General features: G+C 40.2%; 1 protein-coding gene across 1 annotated transcript; it reads right to left on the minus strand.

Annotated features, from left to right (window-relative positions):
- Window positions 1–420: 420 nt before the first annotated feature.
- Window positions 421–25,771, minus strand: LOC122969932 (neuronal pentraxin-1-like). Its single transcript, XM_044335969.1, has 6 exons — window positions 25,541–25,771; window positions 12,698–13,920; window positions 7,260–8,016; window positions 5,556–5,806; window positions 2,908–3,087; window positions 421–2,727 (listed from the first exon to the last, which is right to left on the minus strand). The coding sequence occupies exons 2-6, from the start codon at window positions 13,424–13,426 to the stop codon at window positions 2,518–2,520; spliced, it is 2,127 nt and encodes a 708-aa protein (XP_044191904.1). The 5' UTR covers window positions 13,427–13,920; window positions 25,541–25,771; the 3' UTR covers window positions 421–2,517.
- Between the last annotated feature and the right edge of the window lie 37 nt (window positions 25,772–25,808).

Genomic DNA, 25,808 nt, shown 5'->3' on the forward strand with positions numbered 1-25,808 from the left:
ATCGTTTTTGGACAACAATGGAGGTCTACAGCACAGAGGAATAAGATATATCAGGCTTTGGATACACACACAATGCTTGTTAGTAGATCAATTCATTGTTGGTTTGGCTCTGAACATGAGATTTATCGACAATAAGAAAAATATAGAAAATCACCAGTTAGCCTTTAACAGTAATAAGAGTATCTTCTAAAGTATAATTCAACCAAAATCATTTTACTTTTTAGTTATTGTTAGCTAACTTCAACTTATTGATATGTTAATGTTGTTGCTAACAAATAATACAAATACAGTTGTTGAATTGCTATTTGAGCTGCATTGTATCAGTGACAAACCATCACAACACAACACGTGCAAAGAAATTAGTTTGTAGCCCAGTTTGAATTCATAAAATATTTTATATAGTTTTATTCAAAACCCTGACTTATTTACAAATATTTGACAGCGTTTATAGTGCATTTCTTTTTTCCTCTTCCAAGTTTTACAATTCAGTTTATAGTTTTGGCTTACACATGAGGGAGGGACAGTTGACTGAACACACAGTAATACTTTGTATATTTACAGCCAAAGACACAAGAACAATCGAAACAAAACAAAAAAAAGATAACCTATCAAACATTAAAATGTACACCAAAGGCGAGAATAAGCAAGTCTTGTATTTCTTATTTTCTTTTTATAAACATTCAGTTTACAGACTACACAGTTCATTAGGAGGAAGGGGATGTATGAACCGAAGTCTATGTAACAAAAACAGGGGAAACAAAATAGGATACAAAGAAAGAAAAAAAAACAAACATGTCACGCGCATTTGGCCCACTATCATGAGAAGAAAACAGGAGCATGGTTTCAAAGTGCTGCTCGTCTTGGCATTACAGTCGAAGGAACATTCGTGGATATTTACAGCTGTAGCGCGACACTGTCGGGATGATGTGGTCCTGATGCTGAGAGATTCTATCACCATGGCAACCCCATTTCACTACCGATAAAGAGTTCAACACAGTACGAGGGACTCTGAGTTTAACTCAAAGGGGATAGGGTTATAATAAACATATAACCCACATAGAGTGGGTTGAGAAGGTGCTATGTACTTAATTACTTATTTACAACATGAGAAACACCATAATAAATCCTTTAAATAATTAAAAACAGACTATCTGATATCATTTACATGTACAAAACCCTTTTTTTTTGTTATAAAAACTTGAAAGTGCACCTACAGACAGTTAACAACGAAGAACCTTTCACCTCTTCATCTCCTTTGAGCAGGTATGAGTGTGCGTATGTGTGTGTGTGTGTGTGTGTGTCGGTGTGTCTGTCTCTGTCATGTGGTTAAAGCTGGTCGGACTGGTGCGAGCACAGAAATAGGCAGGATCAGATCAGTTGACCGCAGTTAAATCCTACTGTAAGCCACCGGCTGCTGAGAAGACATCAGCATTACCGCGGTGACACGTTGACGGACAGTTAACCTGCGCCGATGCAGTCAGGTGGCTCGTGGCCGCAGTCTGTCATGTCTAACGCTGAGCCGTGGCGCTATTATGTAACGCCTGTTTGACTTTTGAATAGAGACACAGATCCGCTTACACAGAGAGACACAGAAAATTTAAAACATCATACTCAGTCCTGCATTGATAAAATGCAACAGTTATGAAGAAGACATAACACAAGTATTACATATTTTTTTTCTGGATGCCACAAAAGCAAATTTTGTTTTCTTTCCACAAAAAGAGTCTGTTGTAGAGTTTTCAATATGAAATACTATTATAAAACAGCTAAAATCTCAATGTGCAAAATTGACTTCATTATGTTGTGCTGACTGTCTGCCAAAGTGGACCCGCACTGTGAAAAAGTCCTGCAACAACATTATTTTTTTCATTTCCACATGAAAATAAACACTTGAAAGCAACATGCAGGGACAATCATGGCTCAGGGTCTAGGTGTGGCTTGATTTAAAAGCGATCCTGTGCCTTTTAGTCACTCTTTCACCTCCTGCAATGTTTATGTTGCTCACATAACGAGCAAAACAAAGTTAGTGCAGGTGAGCTGATGTCAGCAAGCAACCTTTGGACTTGTTCTGATGGAAGGAAATCCTATTATGTTTGTTGGATCCCTCAGAGCGGCCGCAATCATGACCACACAGCCGGTAAATCCAAAGCCCTTGCGCTCTTTGGAGTCTTCAAAGTCGACTTGCTGAGAGCATTGGAGCGAGGAAGTTAGGCTGTAGGTGGAGAAGGCAGAGAGATCGGACAGGAATGGCAAAATATATATATATATATATATATAAAAAGCTAAATGACTCCTTGCTCTTACTGTTGCTCATGGCTGTATTTGTGTTATTAAAGTTCTGCAGAACCAATATGACGAAAAACCAGAGCAAACGATGAAATGAATTATTCCCCCCCATCTTTCATTCATGACGGAATCACATTTTTCCACTCTCCTTCCATTTTTTTGACACAGTCATATCATCAGTTACATGGGATGATGCCACAGCGCTGGACGCGGGGGTACCAGAGTCCGTACTTAGTGGCAGGGGTCAAAGGGGAACTCGGTGAGCCTGCCGTGGAGCTCCAGTGATTCCTGCGACCAGGACATCACGTCACCAACGAGGTGGCCTCCGCAGGTTGCCTGGCTGTAGATCTCATTGGGTGTCAGGACTCTGGACCAGAATTGGAGATCTGATAACTCTCCCATGAAGGACTGAGTGACGTCAAAGCGGCCTCCCATCGTGTCCTGTGAAGAGTGGACGAAGAGTTTGTGTCAAGACTGTTCTGATGTCACCTGAGCTATACAAATGTCTGTCAAAGGAATGTCTGTCTGACAGTGTTGGTATATAAAGTTAAGTATAAGTTCAATATTTTGCACATTAACTGTACACATCTACAACATCTGTCTGTATACGGTGTGTCTTACCTGCTCCTGCCCCAGAATAAAGGTCCCTCCTGGTTTGATCGGGTGCCAGGCTGAGAGGTTTTGACCCGAGCCTTTCTTCACCCCGTCCTGGTAGGCCTCCCAGACACCGTCACGTGTCGACCACGTCACGCAAACATGATGCCACTTCCCGTCTGTCATGGTAATTGGCAACGTCACCGCCTAAACACACAGGTGGAGAGAGACAGACAGAAGAATTTTGAGAAATTTTGGTTATTGGGGGGGAAGAAGTAAATCTATCCTGTATTGCACAAGATGAAAGAAAAGCAAAGATTTGAGAATTTTAGAAAAAATGCATGTAGATTTGTGTTGCAGAATATTATTTTTCTTCTTTTTCGTCCCATTAATCATGTCACAACCTCTCAGATTTTACCTTGTGACCCTTTAGAGAGGTTCTAACCAAGTGGCAACCACTGGGGCTGTAAAATGAAGCCAATGTGGAAGTGCCTTGAATGGCCACTTGAGGCTCCAAAAACGAGTCATTCCCCAAAGACCCCCATGTTAAAATGCCCAACTTTACAGCAGAAATAAACACGTTTACAGCCTGGTACAAAAAATGGTTTAGGTCTCTATAGCTAATTTCCCCTTTCATGACAACTGTACTGGGGGTGAATTTTTTTATAACTCACCCGTTTAAACTTTGCCTCTAATTTTTTTTTATCTGAAAATCTTTGTATCGTTTTTAAGCTTTTGCACAAGGTTCAACAATTTATGAGCAAATGCATCAAATGCTGTGTATCTTTTACTTATCTTATTCATGTTATCAAAAGAGAAGGTGTACATGCATTAATCAAGAGACTTAGTTTGTGGTAGAATATGGGGATAACTGAGGCCTGACCTTATGATTTAGGACATGTCATCATTTTGTGACAACAAAAGTACAGACTCCTCCACTCTGACCTTGCATTTCCCACCTTTAATTGCACATAGTCACTGTACAGAAACCTCTTTTCCTTTTCCTTGTATTGTCAGGAAAGAAAAAAACTCTTTATCCAACATCACTGTACCGAAGCTTTACATGCGCATATTCACTGCTGTGGGGAAAAACTGGATTAGCAGAGGAGAGAATCTCCACTCTGCTCCTCCTCATAAACTCCAGAAAATGAATTAAAGACATTGATTAAACTGTATTCTGCAGATCGTTTAATTGTGTCATTGATTAGTTTGATGACTGCCAATTGTGTGACTCACAGAAAACAAACATGACAGTTTATCCCTCCTGGTAATGTCACTCCTACAAACAATTAGGTCAATCAGTTAAGATAATCAGATTAACTTTGTTGAATTAAGCTTTGTTGATTTGTTGAGCTCACTGCACTGCGGTACTGGGGCAAGAGAGGGAAAAAGACAAATATCTGTCGTCTGTTTCGGGGAAATAGGTATCAGCCTTTCAGAGAATGAATGATTAGGAGGTTAATAGAATAATTGAATAATCTGACGGTTGACAGTCTGTGTACAAATTAATTATGTACAAGTGCCTCGTTAAATCATAAATTGTCACTCAAAGTGACATATAAACAATTTTTATAAAGACAAAGTTAAATCTACAAAGTGCTGTAAGTTAGAGCTTCTCAATCTTTTCTGGGTGAAGCAACAAAATGAATCGAAAGCTTCTCACTGCATATTTTAACGTTTCCTTAACTTCTCCCTCATATTCTGGTGTGTTTTGCCCTTAAACCTCAGTGGTGCCTCTGTTTAATTTGCAATGCCAGCCAAATTATGTTTTATATCGACATAATGAGAAGATGTGGTGTCTAAATGTAACTTCTAGTAGACAGGGTCGCTGTGCATGTCAAGTTCAACGGTGACTGAGAGCATGTCACGGTCATGTGTACTGAACTCCTGAGCCTGAGGTTGCTGTCCTCTCCTTGTAGCTCTAACCTCCACTGTTGAGGTGATGCTGTCCCGTCAGTCTGAGCTGTGACCATCAGACTTCACCACCTGCTAGATTAGTAACACTAGCAGTTGGTACCTAAGGACACTGGTCTCCTAAAGCTGAGAGAAGCAGCTTTTTGACTGGAAAATCCCTCTATAAGAACTTCATAGAGACCATAAAGTCTTTAATCTGTAAATATACAATATATACCAGTGTTTCCTGTACCAGAATCAATAGGAATGACCCAAATGGCAACTACCACGGCACTGTTAGGTGTTCCCAGTAAGCTAGTGTTAGCTTTGGTCTGAGGTAGCGGGACGTGTTCCCAGAGCGTGAAAGACAACACTCCCCACACTCCTTATTTGGAAGGTCCTGACTCCAAACAGAAAAGATGGCGTCAACCATAAGCTGCAACTCTGGACTTCAGACTGGCTCCAATGCAAACCAGTGGGTGACATCACACCTCCCTATGTCCGTCTTTATATACAGTCTATGGGCTCACCACTTTAATTATTTCATATGTAAAAGCTTCAACAAAGAGTTCCTAATCTGTATTTTTCATCATTTTGTGACCCCTAGCTCCATTTTTAGCTCCCAAGTTTCCGTACATGACTACATTGCATTGCTTTTTTTTTTTTTGATTAATCAGTTTATTTTACTTTATCATCAGAATATTTTTTTTTCTGAAATTTGTCCCAATTTTATCCCAAGGTGTACATAAGGAAACAGATGCTACAAATATATATTACATTACCTTGTCATTGATGAGCAGCTCCATGGGGTTGTTGCCCCATTCAATGAGCACCAGCTCATTAGCTTGCCCAGGTACGGCGTAGGAGAAGGGAGTACCAATGCCGGGACCCGCCCCTGCCTTCAGCCGCAGGCAGATGGTCAGGGCGAAGATCTCGTTGACCACCGACCGCTTCATCCTGGCATACATGTAGTTGGTCCTCATGGGGAAGTCGAGCAGGAAAGCGCTGGGACTCTTTAGCTTCGTGTGGGTTCCTGGTGAGATGAAGAATGCAGAGTTTAGACTCAAACCATTCATTTGTATAGATGAATCTGAGCTATAGGTGGAAGTAAACAAGCTGGCATTACTGTGGTAGTCCGTATCAGACTTGTGTTAAGTTACTGTTGATGAAAACCCAACATTTCCTGCCACGTTTAATATGAACATCCGACATTGTAACATCATATATATGACTGAAAATAAGGAAAAACATAATAGTTCCCCTTTAATAAAGGGTCAACAAAATTTGGTCCAGTTTTAACAGACAGCCAGACATTTTTTTCTGTTCTGTTCCTTCTGCTATCAGATGGTGAGCTATCACGCCACTGATCTCTTTAAATCTTGGTACTAGTGTTACATTTACTGGCCGTAATTTAGCTCTTATCATTTTTATTAAATGATGCATTTTATCCGATAACAATGCAATAAATCATTTAGTTTGATGATTTAAAACACAAGCTGGCAACTAATTCCTTCTGGCTTAAATTAGCTACACAATGCAGCACTTTCATTGCGCAGTGTTTAACTTAATCAAAGTAGTTTGATCTAAATGTAATCTTTAAGTAATCAAATTATATAGTTGAAGTTTAAACATAATGCAATGGGGGTTTTAACTGCATAAATGTAATTTGTGATCATTAATTAATACAGAATTGCAATGGCTTAAGTCCAAATATCAGTTTTTAAACAAGCACAATCACACAGTCTTTATAAAATATTCCTTATGATTGTAATATTGTTGTTATTCTTCACCTCGAGTCATTTTGAATGTGTGTGTTTGTTTTTTCATTTGAGGGTTTTCCATTTTTAATTACATTCAAGTCACAGAAATAAGCCAAAATGAATCCAAGTCTTATAAACCTATTCTTTCTGGTACGCAGTAAAGTCTTTTTTTTTTTTTTTTAACCCATTTTGCAAGATATAACTGTATTCCTTCAACCAAATAACGGAAGTAACCGGAAACCCTCTTGGTTTATATAAAAATCTGAAACATTAGAGACTGAGTCATGTATAAAAGTACAGTATGAGCCTGATAAGAAAATGTTTTGTTTGGTTGTGTTGTAGCTACGAAATAAGAGCAAGGAAATAATTCCATTTTCAAGTTACAGGAACTACAATATAGTTTAACTATTACATATTATATATTAAATATAGAGGTACAACTAGACTACATTAGGTCGACTACACAGATAATTTGTTACACTGGCAGGACAGAAGAGACTTCAAAGTGTCTTCAGATATTAGTAACTGACGTGCCAGGTGTTTGATTTCTGGATTGTATCAGTGAACTGTGACCTTTTTCCGTGACTTGAATGCATTCATCACTGCACAAGTCTCAAATGTAAAAACAGTGATTACATGAGAGGCACAAACATGGTGTGTGTGTGTGTGTGTGTGTGTGTGTGTGTGTGTGTGTGTGTGTCTGTGTGTGTGTGCGTGTGTGTGTACCGTGGTCATTGTTGCCGTGGTGCAGTTGGCTGAGCACTGTTTCCAGCTTGTGTCCCGAGCCCCGCAGACTCGTCTCTTTACTGCTGAAAGGAAGCCGCAGTGGGTGATGATCGCTGCCGTGATGGTTGTCATGGTGGCTGTTGCCGTGGTGATTATCATGGTGGTCATCGTGGTGGTTGTTGTGGTTGCTGTGGTGGGGGTGATGGTCACCGTGATCATCATGGTGACCACCGCTGCTGTGGTGACCATCGTTGTGGCCGTGGTGGTTGTCGTGATGGTCGTCATGATGGTCACCATGGTGGTTGCTGTGATGGCTGCCATGGTGACTGCTGTGGTGCCGGCTGTGGTGCGGGTCGTAGTGGTGGTCAAAATGGTGGTCGTGATGCCGATTATGGTGACTGCTGTGATGGTTGTAGTGGTGGCTACTGGGGTGGTTGCCATGATGGTTTTCGTGGTGGTCGTCATGGTGACCAATACCATAGTGGTCATCATGGTGGTTGTCGTGGTGGTCATCATGGTGGTCGCCATGGTGGTCGCCATGGTGGTCGCCATGGTGGTCGTCATGGTGGTCGTCGTAGTGGCTGCTGCCGTGATGGCCATCGTGGTGGTCGTCATGGTGATCTCCATGGTGGTCGTTATGGTGACCGTAGTCATGGTGATCCCTGTAGTAGCTGTGCAGCTGCTCCTCCAGAGCATTGATCTTCCGCTGGAGGAGTTCTCTCAGAGAGCTGGAATAAGAGCTGGAGGAGTTCCTCGCCTGCAGACACACACACACACACACACACACACACACACACACACACACACACACACAAATGTCAGGATTTCTCACCGCTTGAATAAAGTGGAAGAACCAAAGGGTCCAACTCTGCTCCATCCTCTCTTAAAGGAATTTGTCATCCTCTCCTCTGGTCAGAGATACAGGTTTCAACAGTTCTCATTTATTCCATGTTCAATAAGTGCTTTTAATACTGATACATTATAAACTGCCTCTTGTTTTCTCACACAGCTCAGCACTTTATTTTTCTTGACTTACAGACACCTTTATTTTATTCTGAATTGTGTGCATAGTATCAGCACTTTTTATGTCTTCAATAGTCTGATAGTGTTTTATTGTGTTTATGCTTCATGATTTTGTGTTTTCATGCTGTCTTGCTGCAAAAAGTATTTCCTCTTGTGTGACAATAAAGATATGAACTGAACTGGTGGGATTTAGTAAACAATTAAATATAACAAAAACAAATTAAATGATGTAATTTAAAAGGATAAAAAAGTCACTTGGTTATTCATTTGATTATGTTTTTTTTATAATTTAGGATTGAAAGTTGACCTTTAATGCTTCACTTTTAAGCTACCACAGTTAAAGTGCTATAAGTGAAATAATAACAGCACATACAACAAAACTGAGCGAACAAACTTCATCTACTGATGAAGACCAAGCTAGCTGCTCCCATGAGATGGGATTGTACTTTTTCCCACAGTCATAAATCAACAGTCAAACTTCAAGACCTGTCAAATTAAACAAGCTCTGAGCTGGAAGAAAGTGACTAACTTCAGAAATCACTGAAGAGTCAGAAGTGAGATTTACAGTAAATTCAGCAGTGAACGAGGAAGAATTGCTGTATGACATTTAAAATTGGAAGGGAATAGCTTCTGCCCCTCCCTTCACATCCTCCTCTTTCCTCTCCCTTGCTCATCCTCATCTTCCTCAACAGAAAATCCGGCTTTGTTCTCTGCCAGCGCACGCGATTAATAGCCTCGTCAGGGAGGATGAAGCTAATTGAAGGTGAGGCTGGCTTGCGCTCTTCGGCGCGTGGCCAGAGGGCTGGTGGCGTAGACATCCTGTTAGAGGAGGGAGTGACGGAGGGTAAATCCTGGCTCCGCTTGTGTTTTGTCTCACACCTTCGAGTGAGATCGAAGGGGATTTCTGGCAACACTTTCCCTGAGCGTAGCCTGAGCCCACCTGCACTGATAATGAGGCTTTCACAGGCCGGCGGGCAGCAGGGTTTTTAGTCTTGCAGTGTGACACCAGCGTCATGAAAATGTTGTAGCACAAGTGAGTCTGCAGAATCACATGTATGGCTGAACCTCTCGTCCAAAGAAAAACAACACTATAGGTCATAAATTCAGTCACCAAAAACGGCCTATAGTTACGTTTGAGCGACAGACGCCGTCTAGCAGCCGTAGTAATTTCAGATGATGTCAGTATAAGTTGACTTCCTTCTGTTATACTTCCAGTCAAAATGTTTCACATATTTCAACGTGTTATGCAATGTAAACAAATTAGAAAAGACTGGGAGAGAAACAATAACAGCTACAAAAGTTCTCTTTGCGGTGCTTTGTTTCAAACTAAGTTAAAAAGTGAAAGTTTTTTAGATGTCTAGATTACATATAATCATTGTATAGTCATTCATAAGCTGTTGAAACATTGTTATGTAACCCAATTGGCTGGTTAGAAGCCGAAGTTAAAGGGATTATTCTTGGCTGTCAAACACAGGAGGTCTTGGTAGCCAAGACAAAGTTTTAACCAACAGCTAAACATCTTTTGACCTGCAAATCGCCATAACAATGCTTATTGGGCTACAATAGCTGGTAACAATGACTGAAGTTTTAATCTGCCTGAATGATCAAAAAAAGTTAAGTGTCGCTCAGACTGCAACTTCATTCAAATCCTGAAGAAGCTGAAACATCTTTGCTTTAATTTATGACATTTTTAAGACAAAACCAAGTGTCAGAAACTTGCTTTTGGTAAAGTATCAGCTCAGATACTTTATATACCAAACAGGAACACGTACATGATACATGCACACCTGACAGGAAGGATTTATTTCAACAAATATGGTAAAGAGAAACTAAACTGACAAAGGCTGAATAATTTGTGTCACTGTTTTTCAATCTGTAGTTATATACCGTATGCTGCTGTCTTGGCCTGGTTTCCTTGGGGGGAAGTTCTTTAATCTCTATTGGATTAACTAGATTGATAAAACACTAAATGAATACACACATATAACAACATCGTGACGTGGAGATCTCTCTCAGAGTTTTCTGAGACCTTCCACCTCTTCCCTCGTGTCCCTTTCCTCGAGTAATCTTTACTCACCTCGCTCCATGTGATGGTTAGACTCAGGGGTTGTTTAAGGTCAGGGGTGAGGGCTAATCAATTTAGAGCGGCTTCCTGTTTGGGCTTAGGGCTTGGCCACTGATAGGAGAGAGATTGAGAGCCGGAACGACTCAGAGAGGACATTAGTGTCCATGACTCTGAGACAACAGTCACAGAGCCGTGATTTTGGCTCCTTGGATGGTGCGTGTGACCTCTAACTTTTGAAACTTACATCAAATTTGGCGTGTTTTATCCTACAACAGCCAAAATTCTATAAGAAATAACATCACCTTTTAAAAATCTAAACATTTAATACAGAAAATATATAGTATTAATCATAAAAATGACCTTTTAATGCAGTGAAAACACACAGTATCCTATAGGTTACTGACTGCGTGTTCATGAAACACGTCCTTTTTATTGTATTTTGGCAGCGAACACCACTGGCAGCTGATTTGGCGGCTGAGCCTTAATGATATGACCTAAATTAAGTCAAACATTTGTTAGGCTTCTGCCTCCCTGCAGACTGTTCAGCCTTTCTCTGCAGACACATTGCTAAGCATTTTAAAATATTTGTGTGGTACATTTTCCATCAGAGCTTTATCGCTAAGAGAAAATGTTTCATTTTTATTATTAAATGAGACAGTGCTGTGACTTGCTTTCCCCGCAGGATTTCTATACTGTAAAGGAATTAAAGTTAAGAAAGAGAAAAAAAAACCTCATGGAAATGATATAAATGTTAACAGAAAAGATGACCTGATTCCTGTTTCTTCTTTTGTGAATTCAGCATAAATCATAAGTTAACAATAAACGTTCATTTAATCAGATTGTTTTCAAAAAATATGCACTTTTCCTTCATGCTGTGAAATTTTGTGCTTCTCTTTCTACAGCCAATTTAGTTGTTTTAAAAATTAGCCAGTATATTAGCCTGGAATGGTAGGATCCAACACAATCTCTAGCAGACTTGACCTCAGTTAATGTACCCTTAGTAGGTGTTTTAATATTATTTAGTCAGTTAGATTTAATTCAGCCTTTAAAATGAGTAAAATTAATATTAGACCATGGGGTTACATCCTGTACGTCCCTGAGGCTGTCAGATAAAATGGCTTGTAAGCTGGTGGAGAGCTATTATTTTATTCAGTTCACCCAGCACTTAAAACTGACCCTCTTGTCTGGCTGTGGTAGCTGATATGAGTGAGAAAGTCAACACTGAGGTTTTAATTTAATTTAATACAAGCAGCTGTTAGGGTGGACTTAACTAATGAAAATACAATATTGTACTTCTTTTGCATTTCTTCTCCACTATGTTGTTACAATTAAGTATTTAATTTGGCTTCTATACTTATGATCAAACCTCCTCCCGTCAGTAATTATAATTGAATGACAATTATTGACACTATATGAAGTTTATAGACTTATAAACAAAGTTCGGGAACCAAAGACCAAGCCTTGTATGGATCCCATTTCCGCACCACAGGGTATTTAAACACACCACATCCGCTCCTCTCCCCTTTGTCTCAGCTTGCAAGTCCCTCCCGACCCTTCCGCTAACTTTTCTCTCTTCTCCGCTTGAACACAGGAACAGGGGGCTTCGTACAGATGCCAGACCATCGAGACAGCCCCACCCTGAGTCTCGACCCCCTTGTTCCCACTTACCTCCCTGACGTCGACGCCTCTCCTTACATCTATCACTCTCCTATCCGCTCCCTCCTTCCCCTCTTTCCCGCCTGCTCTTCTTTCTCCCCATCCCTCGACCCTCATCCCCTCGACCCTTCCCCCCTCATCCCGCATCCCAAGACCTCGATCCTCACCCCCTCATCCCGCATCCCACGACCTCGACCCTTCCCCCCTCATCCCACATCCCACGACCTCGACCCTCACCCCCTCATCCTCACACCCCCGACCCTCTCCCTTCCCCCATCCATCCTTCCCTCCCCAATCATCCCTCTAACTATCCTTCCTCCTTTTCACCCTGCTCTTCCGCCACCCTCCCAATAAACCATTAAATCTATATTGTAGAAGGAGTGGTCTTGGTTAGTGAAATTGCATTTAATAGCAATATTGAACAAGAAAATGTTTGTGAAAAGCCTTTAAACTCAGGGTTAATGTTAGCAGGTTAACTAGCCACAACTTTTAATTATTTAGTGTGAAGTAAAGAAAGCTCACAAACATGTAGCTACTGTTTTTACTGATGCTATTTAGCTCTTGACTCTTTGTATAAATCTCCTTATGTTCACTCCCTGTTTTGTAGGATACATTTCAGGGGGGGATTGTGTGCAGCCTCTGATCCCCACTAATGATCATACAAAAGTGACTGTATGCATTCTTCCTGTCTCACCTGTAAGTTCTCCAGCCTCTCCTTCAGTGTTTGCAGGGTCTTTCCGGTCTGTTCTGGAGAGAAGGAGCTGTGTTTGCTGTGAGACGAGCCCTTCCTGTGGTGGGGGCTGTGGCTGCCGTGGGAGTAATGGTGATCGCTGCTGTGATACGCCGAAGGCCCATGGTGCGACGACGATGAAGACGGGTGGTGGCTGCCGTGATGCTCCTGGTGATCGGCGTGGTGGCTGTCATGATGGTTTTCATGGTGACTGTTGTGGTGGTTTTCATGATGACCATGGTGACCACCAAAGCCCTCGCACAAGGTGAGCTTGGCGGTCAGCTCCCTGATGGTCTCCCGCTGGTCCAGGATGGTCTCCTTCTGCCTCACGAGGCTCTCACGCATGTGCAAGATGGTGGCTTTAGCCTCGTCGGACATCATGGCTCTCCGGCTGCTGCCATTGTGGCCGTTACTGTGGCCGTTACTGCTCGGTCCATGGGGCACGCTGGGTGGGGAATAGCAGCTGGGGTCAGCATCTGGGGGGATTGGTGTGCAAACAAATTTGGGGCTAATGCCATAGTCATATTCTATGCCTGGCAAACTGCCCGCTGCTGCTGCACATGACAGGAAGTAGTAGAAAATTAGAGGACGTAGGGGGAAAAAGGAGAAGAAAAACCCCAGAGATGTGCCGCCCAATTGCTGGTGCCTTGCAGACAAAGGCATGAGGCTCAGAGGACTGATGTCTCTGGCCATATTTGATTGGTGTCCAAGTTATTCCTTGATAAATAACAATCCTCCCAGGCCTTAGCTTTGTTGTGATGACCACCATGAATGGAGTAAATCTGTGTCGAATTGGAAAATGTCGGGGCAAATCATGTCAACAATAAAAGTGCCAATAAAATCTCCCCTCAGACAGCATGAATTCCTTTTAGAGGACGAGTAGTACAAACTCCAAGGCAATATTCCAAAAGCACACAAAGGGCGCTGCCAAACTCTTTAGTTGTTTGCCTTCAAAACGACCCTGTGGGTATCACACAAGGCTTTTTGGCTCCATGGCAGATTGACAAGCCGGGAGAGCTCAGCTGATGTATCCTGATAGGTTCTTCCGCTGTCTCGGGAAAGAGGTATTGGGTTGCCGCCAGCCAGGTGATCCCTTTTGGCTCCCAGGACCTCCTGTGTTCGACAGCCAAGAATAATCCCTTTAACTTCGGCTTCTAACCAGCCATGAGATCTCAGAGTGCTGTAACCTGTAGGACAGACAGGGGGGAAAAAGATATAAGGCAATAAAAAACGTGAGTGAAAACAGGTCAAGAACTGAGACATAACAGAAGGAAATTACATTTACCAGAGCTTTGATTGACTCTGATGAAGCAGACTGAAGTTATTTTCCACATGAAGCATGAATAATTGATCTTACAACCAATTAGAACAACAAAACAAAAACAGGAGGACACTTTAAATATATTGTTGTGAAAATGTGGCTGCTCAGTGATCTATACTATTAAATAGATAGATAGATACCAGAGAGCGAGTGCGTAAGTAAGACTTGATCCGCATCATCATCAACAATTCATCTCCAATTATCAAATCGCTCCTCCGGTCGGTCAGCGTTTCCTGTCTGCACTGCCAGCAGACTATGAGGTCAGTGACGCCAGCAGGCAAGTAGACAGCGCCGGGGGGGGGGGGGGGGGAAGGCTGGCGGGGGGTCTTCAAGACTTCAATGTAATCAGATTACAGCCATTTAATCTGCCTCCTCAAACAACAGCCCATCAATTCACATAATGAAAGCTGGTTTTCATTTGAAACGTAGGCAGGCCAGCCCAGTCGCTTATGAATCAGTGTCAGACCAGCATGTTTATTGGCTATTTAAAGGCGAGATAGTGAAGGGGAGACAATGTCAGAGTAAGAGGGGAGAGATACTGGTAAACATTTTAACGTTAGTGCAGTAATGATGTCTCTTAACCCAAAGGAAAACATCCCCAGTCATTCATAGCTGTGTTGTTTAACTATTTTAAAAATGAAAATAGTATATTGTGAAAATCTTGAGCTCTTTTAGGTTTAACTTTTGCCATTTGCATATCCAAAACTGTCAAATGCTCACTTGGAAGCACTAATTTGAAATCTCTATACAGTAAAAAACTAAAGTTTTCCAACATAATCTCACTATTCAGCCTAATCTGTGATGGTTTCCTGCCTAAACTGATACAATAAGCACAGAAACAGAAGCTTTTTTTAAAAATAATAATTCTGATAATTCAAGAACTTTAAGTATTGTGTCAGTGCACTAAAGTAAGCAGCCCTGATCTATTTAACTGTTTTCTGTTGGAGAAAATAATAAAACCCTATAAGGAACGAAGCAGCTGTGAGGCAACATGCTCATGAAAAGTCCAAAAACTTTCCATCTGTGTCACAGCATCAGGTGAGTCCTCTACGTGCTCGTTGGGTCAGCCAGAGAGAGCCAGAAGCCAAGAAGAAAAAGTTTTCCGGGCACACAGGACGCTGCTCCTCTCTAAGCTCCTTATCTCCATAGCCTATCACCAGTTCAAACACCTACACGACTTATTAAGTACAAACCTCCAAAGTCTCAGGCACAGCAATGCTTGTATGTTCAAAATGTTTAAACTCTGTGTTAAAGCATGGAGGAGTTCTGAGTTTGTCTTAATACAACAGTCAAGAGCCCGTATGAACATTGAAACAGGTTTTGCTCACTGTAATCATTCCTGCTGTTCATACTAACCATTATAAGATCCCTTCTAAATGTGCTGACAATGTAAGTGATGGAAAAATGCATTTAAAAGTTTATCTAAAGCTTGTATGAGGCTTCAGCCATCTGAGTACGTCAAATAAAGTCTATATATTCCACAGTTACAGTCTTGTGTTTTCTTGTTAAGCTGCAGTGGAAGGATTGTAACACAAAAAGGGAATTTGAACATTAAAAAGACAGTAACTTTAAAAGATATTGACTTGATTTGACTAATTTGGACGCTGAAGCCTCATATTATCTTTAAATAAACTTTTAAATACATTTTTGCACAGAAGGAGGACTGTGGATTTTGTCCCCCATCACTTATATTGTAAGTGCATTATGAAGGGATCTAATGGTCAGTATGAACAGGAGGAATTATTACAGCAAGAAAAACATGTTTCAATGTTCATTTGGGCTCCTGACTATTGTTTTAGGACAGACCAAGCCAACTAGTTGTAGTTGCCTTAACTTGACCAGATGTTCTTCATAGAGGAGGACGGTTTTTGGTTTATGTGTGAGGATTTGCTGCCTTCTGTGTACATTTGTCTTCAAAGACACCAAACATAAACGTCTTCACAACACATCAGGAACTGAGTTATTCTGTTGTTTAAATGCAATAAAATCACCATTATGTTCCTTTTGTACTTTTGTACTCAATCAATGCTGTGGATGGAGGAATATACATATCACTGCACATATAAAATAGTTCCACTGTCAGTTCAAACTGACATTTTGGCTGATATTCAGACTATTAACTTTTTTCATTTTATGCCAAAAATGTAACAGGACACTAAAACATCCAGAGTATGACATTTATAAGACCCAAGAATAACAGAATAAGTGCGGTTAAATGTTTTGTACTGATTTCTTCACGATCTGTGTGACAATAACCATGTTTTTTTTTTTCAAAGTCAGCACCTTGAGTGCCTTTTAATGAGGCGTTCGCAGGTGTGCGTGCAGCCAATAGATGAGGGCTTTAACCTGACACTGAACCCCACTGTCTGATACTTAAAGACAACATTAGCAGAGATTTAGGAGACATGATACTTCCCCCGGGCACGTGGCATCACACTTGAGCTTCATGTGCAGCATCATGATGGGCAATGATCCTTTTATACAGATAAAAGTAATGAGAACAATAGACGTGTGGATACGGATATGTAGCACACAGTCAGCAGTGCAATCCTGTTTTATACACTGTTATTATTAAGATCCAAATTTATTTATGATTTAAATTCACATATTATTTAGTATGTATATTTAAGAAAATACTATATAAATCACTGTAGTTCTGGGTAGGTTATCAGTGTATGTTATTTTGATGTATATTGATTGTTGCCCAATGGCCAAACTACTGGATCTGGTTGATTTACAGGCTGGTTAGCTAACTTTTCCTTTGCTACTTCTTTACTTGATTGGGATGTAATTTAGCAAAAATGGGCTGTGCTTTAACAAATCTGCCATAGTTTGACAAAAAACTATTTTATATACCAGTATCCCACCCCATGCAAAAACAAACACAACTACACAAGTGCAGATCTCCGCCAGGTGTGTACAGTCAAGATGGCGACAAAGATAACAAAAATGAGGATTCATTCATCTTGTATTGTGCCTGACTTTAGTGGATCCTAACATATCAGGTATGGAATTAATCTGCAGATTCTCCAGCTCAAGATGAGACCAAACTTTTCTATGGATGCCAGTTTTTGAGCCACAACAAAGGCCAAATATGTGGCCTGCAACTGGCTCGGTGAGCTTTGTTTTTAGCCTAAATGATTGCCAGAAATGGCTTTTGCTATGTCATAATGCATATCATAAAATGGCGAGGACTGCTGCAAAGACAAAAGTCTAAGCTTTATGATAGGCTCATAAGGAATCTTATCAATATTTATTTGAATTCATAACACAACCTGCTCTCAAGGTACTGAAATTTGGTACTGAGTGATCAAACGTGGCAACAAGGCATGATTGGTTGTCCCCGGCGGAAACAATAATCCAAACTGAAGCAGTTGTTGATCACTTGCTGGTTAAGAGGAGTGAGGAGTCAGCAGTCAATGGTGGTATAAAATACATTTTTTTTTTAAAATTGTGAATCACCACGACTACGAGAGGTCCTTGAGCATACAGTCATAAATGTGCACAAAAATATTAGGCTGATGGGTCCAGTATGCAAGACTAACTGTGGACACACACACACACACACACACACACACACACACACACACACACACACACACACACACACACACACACGACCAAATGCATGATGTCCTCCAGACTTATGTCTGGCAGAGATAATAAACCAAAGAAACACTAAATATTAGTGGTGTATGCTGATATTTGCAGGACTACAATGATTTTGAAAAGGAATTTTTACTTTTCCCACTAATAAATAATTTACATAAATTCAAATGACGTCAGCCAAAATATACATTGATGAACAAAACCTACCATGCATATTGAACATCTTTGTATGATTTTTCCAATTAGGTTATGAAATATCATATGACATAATAATATTATGTCAGTGACTGCTGTAAAAATAAAGAGTATGTTGCATATTTTCTATATAGCATGTAGCAGATGTCACACAAAACCCATTTATGGGAACTAAAAAAAAGACTAGAATTACTATTTAAATGAAAAAAATACATTTTTTTTCTTATACAATGTTTATGAATTGTTGTCTACATTTTACAACATATTAAGAGTTTTTCAAACTTCCCCAGTTTGTCAAATTTCCCAAATGTTATCTTTATTTATTCACTCTCATTTTTCTTTTAGACTTTTTAAAAAACACTGTTTTAGGATCTATTTTTTTGTCATTTTCATTAGTCGAAAGTCTAAAGTGCCTCACAGCGGCTCTTCAAGGCTGATCTGTACATCTTATCTGCTCATGTCTCCCTCAGCGGAGCCGTAGCAGACCGCAGGAACACACCTCCCCACCTCTCCTCCTCCTCCTCCTCCTCCTCCTCCTCCTCCTCCTCTCAAGGGTGACAGACTAATAGGATTGGTTGGATTTAATTCTATTTAATGAGGGATTGGCTGCAGGGTCCTGGTTCTGCCAGAAGATCTTGCCCCCCCACCCACAAAGTCAAGCCATTGTTATCACACGTGTCACTGCAGAGACAGAACATGTGCGTGACATGCAGCCGGGGGTCATTATGAGGCATTCAGCAGCCAATATTTGTATTTATTTTTCACCAGATGGCATTTAGTTTAAATATTATGCTCTCATTTAATACTACAATTATTTTTATTTCAGTGTTGACTGGATTTGATTTATTTTTTCTCTTAAAATTAAATTAACACTAATGATTTGACTGCGTTCTTACTCTGATATGCACATTGAAGGCTCTAAAAATGTTGCATATGTTATTTCCTTTGTTGTGAGTTTGTGTTTGTATGCCAGTGTTACCATGTGAATGTGCGATGTGTGCATGTGCGCAGCTTCTCAAGCCAATTTCAGCCCCTCGCTCGGGTCAGTTATCCAGGTTGAGTGGATGCACGTCCCACCGTGAGGCCTCGCCCTCGCTGCAGCTTAAAGATGCTCCTCCTCCTCTTCCTCTGTGGGTCCTGAGCTCACCTCACCTGCCTCACGCAACACATCGTATAAGTCAAGCCTCCCTCCCTCCTTCCCTCCCTCCCCCCCCGTCAGGTGCTTTGGCTGGACGGTAAAGTTGATCTGCAGGTGAGTCATGTCTGTCTGAACGTGACCGGCCACAACACAGAAAAGCAAAAGCTGCACGCGGAGACCTGACGGTGATGTAGGTGATCGTGTGTCAGAGCTACAAAATCTCGGTTTATTTAAATAAAGTTAGGTGACAGGTGGTGAGAGTGTTGCCACACTTTTAAGTACATTAATCTCTCTCAGTTGATTAACCAGAAAAAAATGGACAACTGTATTGAAAACACTGGTTTATGGGAAAAAAAGTCAAAAGAAGAAAACTGTCGATACTCTCTGTCTCAAAAAGTACTGCTGCAAGAAATGCTGCTTTCTGATGTTAAAATTGTGTTGCCAAATTAATTTGTTGTGTTGAACAAAGTAAGAAATTTCAACAAGTTAAAATTTTTGATATGAATTTTGGATCCGTTTTGGATGAATGTGGTGTTTTCTTTGTCATTGCAACAGTAAATGGTTCAAAAAACGTCTTTTGTGAGTAAAATGAGAAGATCTAAAAGACATAATCATTGTTGCATTATTGCTCTGAAAATATATATTCAATAGAGTGCATACAGCTGAAGAGTCTCAGGTTTATATAAAGAGATTACATCTAAAACTGTATGGATGGCAGTAATTGCTTTCTCTAAGTTAAATAAAAAACAGTGATTAAACACAGTAAAACAACTCTGTGGTACTGTATGTATCTATTTGCATAAAATCATTCCTGACAGACTGCTTCATCTCCCCCAGTGTGTGCATATTTTTTATTTTGAAAACTTTCTGTTCATGCAAAAGGAACGGCCTCAGAGTGTCTCTCACTTTAATGTCCTCTCAGCGGTCTTTATATCTGTCTGCACATCCTGATGAAAGCCGCCATCTGGCTCTCTGTATTATAAACAAGCCAATTTCAGCGCTGAGGCCTTTGTTAAGTCTAACAGAGTCTCAGCCATTTTCTTCTCAGTGATGTCTACACTTAGATACAGCTACACAGCATTTACACTTTAAAAAAAAAACAACTTAACAGTAGGTTGAAGAGCATCATTTCTCTGAACTTGCTGTAACCAAACCCAGCAGTGATGTCACAGGGTCCTAGAGGACACCTGTGCATCACTGCGGCGAGGTGAGAAGTTAAACCACCGGAGGTCAGCAAAAACAAGATTTTTTAGGTGGTTAAGTGACTAAATAAGGTTGTTTAGTTGTGATGAGTTGTGATTATGAGGATGTTTAATTGCAAGGACTTAAGGGTCATGCAGAGTTTTTAGTTGTGAGGACTTTTAGGTTGAATCCAAATGTCCAGACTTCACCACATTTGCAGGTTTGCAGACGTAACCGGCGGCTTCCTGGAGGTCTGTCTCCAAATCCACAACTCCTCATCAAGTACACAAGGAGCCTCAAGCAGAGTTTCTGTGGACTTCTAGAAAATCAGCTTGGTGCAGACTTCACCAGACTTCGCCCGGAGAATTACTCTTCATAAATAAAATACTATATTTACTTTTTTATTTTGCTTTTTCATTGTTTAAGATTAAGAGAATCCTTAGTTGAGGCTTTATTGTAAATATTTTATTAGCAGTGTTTAGCAGCTCATGTTAAGGGAAAATTTGCAGCAGTGCACATATCCTGCATAAGTATCTAGTATCAATACCCTTAAGATCACCTGAAGGACTATTTGTTGAGACTTTTCTGTTACAGAAGGCTCCCAAATCTCCTACAGACATTTCATTGCATACTGCATTGGAAATAGTGTGTCTTATCATCGTCTGGGCCTGTGTCTGAGTGAAAAATTTCTTTTGAAAATGTCTCCACTACTCCTCCTGTCATCCCATAATTACTTCAAGGCCCGCTGCAGTCAATCAAATTCAGGAGGGTGATGAAATATGGTGGCATTTAGAAAAGATCCTAATGGACCAGTTTTGTGTGATATATTTCATGGTGTCAAAATTCCTGTTTTACATTGATATATAACAAAAGCTGAAAGAAATTTCCATCATTTACTGACGTGACAGAGCTTTTATTCATTTGGTTGAATCATATTTAACCAGACAGCTTTTTTTTTTTTTTTAACTTGATCTCATCTACCAATTCCTGACATCATCATACTATTGATCATTATCCTCACATTCAAACGTACTGCTTAGTTCTAGATAGAAATGCTGATATAATGTGAAATAATGAATCATATAACCATATAAATCATATAAGGTTTGTACAGTGTGAATTTAGGAGACACATAATGGGGAAAATACATGAATACATGGATATTTAACTATTTTGGCTTCTCAAGTATATTACAAATGATTTGAAAATTGGTTAGACATCACTCTATCTTTGTCATTTAGAGTTAAACTGACTTCTTGACCATGCAAACATACTGAATATCTGCTTAAAAGGTAGATTTTATAATGGTGAACGTGAAACACGACAAAGAATCAGAGCAACAGTTATTAACAGAAACAACCTGTGTCCAAAAATGCTTGTTCACATAAATTCCTGTCACCGCCAAACTGCAAAAAGTTCAATTAAAATCAAGTGAAAAAGGACATATTTTGACCTCACAGGAATTACTGATGGCCTCACATTTACAGATTTACATGTAATTACAGTTTCGAGCCGCCCGGGTCAACAGTCTTTTAATGTTAAGTGTCGCATGTGCTGAGTGACTTTTTTTATTTTGGTACATTTTGCTGTCAGTTGTTTGGTCAGTTATACTTTGAATTTTAACAGAGGTGAACCACTTCGATACACTTTAAACTGCATCCATTTCACTGAACACAATGTGTCTCCACAAGCAAAAAAAAAAAACACCTGGTGATAACTACATCACAGACGGGAACAACATATTACCAAACTGTGATAGTAAATATTCAAATTTCTCAGCTATCTTCTTGAGCAAAGTTACATCAGACAAAATCCATACTGGACATCCAATTTCATCAATTTCCATTATTTAAAGCCTGACTAACCCTACTCTAATTGTAACCATAACCTCAAGCAAGTTAGTTTGTTTGAATAAACCATTTAATATGAAGATAATGTGAAAAACAAAAGAATATCAAGTAACTTCATGTGCCAATAAGTCCATGTCCACGATGCAGATTCGGCTAACACATCACCAATAGAAAAACTGTTAGCAATGTAGTAATTTTAAATGAGAGATTAATGCTTTAATTTATTCCTAAGTGAGACTTAATCAAAGTAGCATTTGATGTGTTCACATACTGTATCTTCTAAGTCCTGCAACTGCCTTTTTTAAACAGTATGCAAATGCAACTGGCTGCTAGACAAGACAAACACAAAACCCAGAGGAGACTTTTGAGAGCCGAGTGCTTTTAAAGTCTGTAAATGTTGAACTTCAAAAGTCCACATTTAAGAGAACCCTTTTTTTTTTAAGTACAGCAGTGACAAAGGCTGATAGGATTAATGTTGCTCATGACAATATGGAAAAATGTATTGTCATGATGGCTGCTCTGAAGTAAATGCCGCCCCTAAATGACCTCTTGTGCTTGCGAGTCCCTCGCCCCTGTTTGGGTGAGTGTGAGGTCAGCACCCTGCCTTCTCCCCGAGGTCACCACACCGCCTGAGTTTACACTGGGACAGCTTCACCAGAGACGTCTCTCTCTGTGAGGGTCACCCTTTGCCAGACCGGGGGGTGAATACTTGCGATGCCGTGGAAAGCTCTCAGGCTCAAGTGGAGAGAGTGAAAACACAAACTGACTAATGTGACAGTACAGTGGCTTAATGCAAGACCTCGGCCGAGGCGGCGCGCTGCAGGGAGCTCAGGTTTCTCACCAGCGGTCTGAGCTACAGTGTGGCACAGGCAGTTAACTGTTGGGTTTTATGAGAAGTTATGACAAAAGAAAAGTTACATGTGGGTGAAAAGTGTCAGCCGCTCTGTAGGGAAAGGTTTTCTGTTGATGATGATAGTTTTTTTAAAGTATAACTTTTTATTCCGTCAAGCACTGTGCACCTTTGGTTTAATAGGTGCTTCACATGTTCAGCAGATTCCTATTTTGTGCTATTTAATTTAGATTTAATTTAGTCTGAAGCACACTCATTTGCAGGAAAATGTGATGATAAAAAGTGCCCAAAAAAATAAGAGTCACATCGTAAAAGCTGCTCAGGAGAACCACATCAAATAAGTCCCACACAGCATGATTCATCATTAATTTAATGTGACAAATTAAAACAATTTAACAAGGCTTCCTCTATATATATATATATATATATATATATATAGGCCCAGAATCACTGATTAAGTTAATAATTTGAGGTACAACTTTTGAATGAATGATATGTATATATAAGGTATATAAGATCTCCAGGATCCAGTCTGCAAAGGGGGTTGTTCAGTTTTCAAAATATAATACCATCAACTTATTTCAATTCTCGGCTGTCAGTGATTTAGCGAGAGCACGCGTCACGCTTGTCAAGAGGTGGACTTCTGATGGGAAGGGTGATGGATCTCCTCACATTTTGTTTGGCCTCTGTAAGCCGTTTCTGGCCTCGTTGTGGCTAATGAAGAGGAGTCAAACCAAGGTCTCAGTGCTGCACGTGGCCTCGAGCCCGTCGGTGCTGCTCTGCCAAAGGCTCAGCAGGAGACACGAGGAAGGAAGTTGAAAGGATGTAAAGGTGGCGGACGACAAAAGATTCCCCTGTATGTCTGATCAATGTAAACACCGCTGATATAAAACCCCAATCTGGTTTTGAACTTTCCACTGGAAGAACAATTTCTGTACTCAATAAGGCTTTTCTTTGGAAAACAGAAACACACCAACTTTGTTAGTGGCATGAAACTACAACAATATATGGATCATCAGTGAAGTTACAACTACGGTACACCTGGGGGTTGACTGCTGCAGGAAACATGTCTGTGTTTCATGCAGTGGAATCTTTACTTTACAAATTACGGAAATTGCAGATTCGCATGGGATAAAGATCACAGATGACCTCCGCAATTACTACAAATTACTAGAGGTCCCCAGGTAATACAAGTCCTGTGTGAACAGGGCTTTAGCTGCACGTGATCTAAAGCTCATCAAAACTGCACTGAATAATAGAAATGGCTGAAGGTGTGGCACATGCAGAGATGGGGATACATGTGAGGGGGGCGGGTGCAAGAGTAAAACTAAGGATTAAAGTAGAAGAAAAAAAAAAGTATATATATGTAAAATCTCACACCACAACAAACTGCACTTGCAATTTTTTTTACTTACAAGTATCAGTCATAACCAAAAATACTTAAAAGTGAACTCTGCTCATCTGGGTTCTTCAAATATAACAAAATAAACACTAAAAAAATCAAGTCATACTTCAAACACAGTGGATTTTACTGGCACTGCCCCAACTCAAATCTACTCAAATTTCAAATAATTTTAATGCAATTATTTTATTTTGTGTCAAAACATCAAACAGGTAAATGATAATGAACACATGCGTCAGTTATTTTAAGAGTCCCAACCAACTAAAATCAACAAGGACATCCATCAGTTCATCTCATCAGTACAACTTCATAATAACACTCAGTAACGCTCCGTGTGGTTCAGCTCAGTGCGGGATGTGTCCTTTATTAAACTTGTTGCTAAGTACCTACCAGACCTAACAGACCACATAAAGAGCTGAAGTTCTATCAGCTGTTTTAAAGCCAAATTAAAAAAGTCTGTTAAAAGCCACTCAACTCTGTCACCACTGACTCTACATTTTATTAGTTTTCTCATTTATACAAATAACATTGCTTTTAATTTGTCAAACGAACACTTGACATCTGTGTGTGTGTGATGTGCTACTGTGTGTAACTTTGTATTAAGTGTCTTGAATTGTGACCTGCCAAGGGACTGCAGATGAAAATTTGCTTTAAGCTAACTCTGGTACAGCACATCAAATAGTAACATTTGTTTAATACTGCACACGGTCCCTTACAAATAAAATAAATCAATAACTAATGTATTAATTGACATGGCATACAACTATTTAAATGGAAGGCCTTTTAGTTGTAACAGAAAATCTATTTTTATGCCTTTTGGTTAAATCTACATTCTCCTTAGAGCCAAAGGTTTAGGTTGAGATTTATATATTCAGCAGAAATACTGCACCACCGTTACCGCTGCAGTGCTGTGCTGTATGTGCAGTGTGTACATATAGCCCATAAGCTTGCAGCTTATGGTCTATTGTCAACTCTAGTCCCTTGAGAAAATCAATTACATAACTAAATTAATCGCACCATGTCTTCACAATTTTAAACAAATAGAAAAACTGTTTGATTCACATCATCTGCATCATTGTAAGCAAACTACCTGCCAACCTGCCTGTCAGCTCTGCCTTCGGGTTACTCAACACTCAATTAAGTAACTCCCACAGGAGGGTTTTAATCAGCTCCTGGTAGAAAGTTTAATTTCCCAATGGTTTGCGTTTTAGAAAATGAAAAAAAAAAAATTTTGTGAGAAGGAAACAAAAGTTTTCTTACCTGCCTGGAAGTTTGAGGTCCACAAGCTGGTTAGTCCATTCAGCGCACTGATCAGCTTGAGGAGGATTGGCTTTAGGCGGATAATTTTAACTCTCTCTCTCTCCCTCTCTCTCTCTCTCGCTCTCTCCCTCTCTCCCTCTCAGACACCAAGTGGGTAGCTCCAGGTCTGGAAAGTGAAGCCAATGCGGAAGTGCCTTAAACCTGCATTCTCTCTAATGGTCAGCAAAGGGCGACTCCATTGACTCCAAAAAGAAGTCTGATTGTATAG

The sequence above is a fragment of the Thunnus albacares genome, chromosome 19 (assembly GCF_914725855.1).
Source record: "Thunnus albacares chromosome 19, fThuAlb1.1, whole genome shotgun sequence".
Taxonomy (NCBI): Eukaryota; Metazoa; Chordata; class Actinopteri; order Scombriformes; family Scombridae; genus Thunnus; species Thunnus albacares.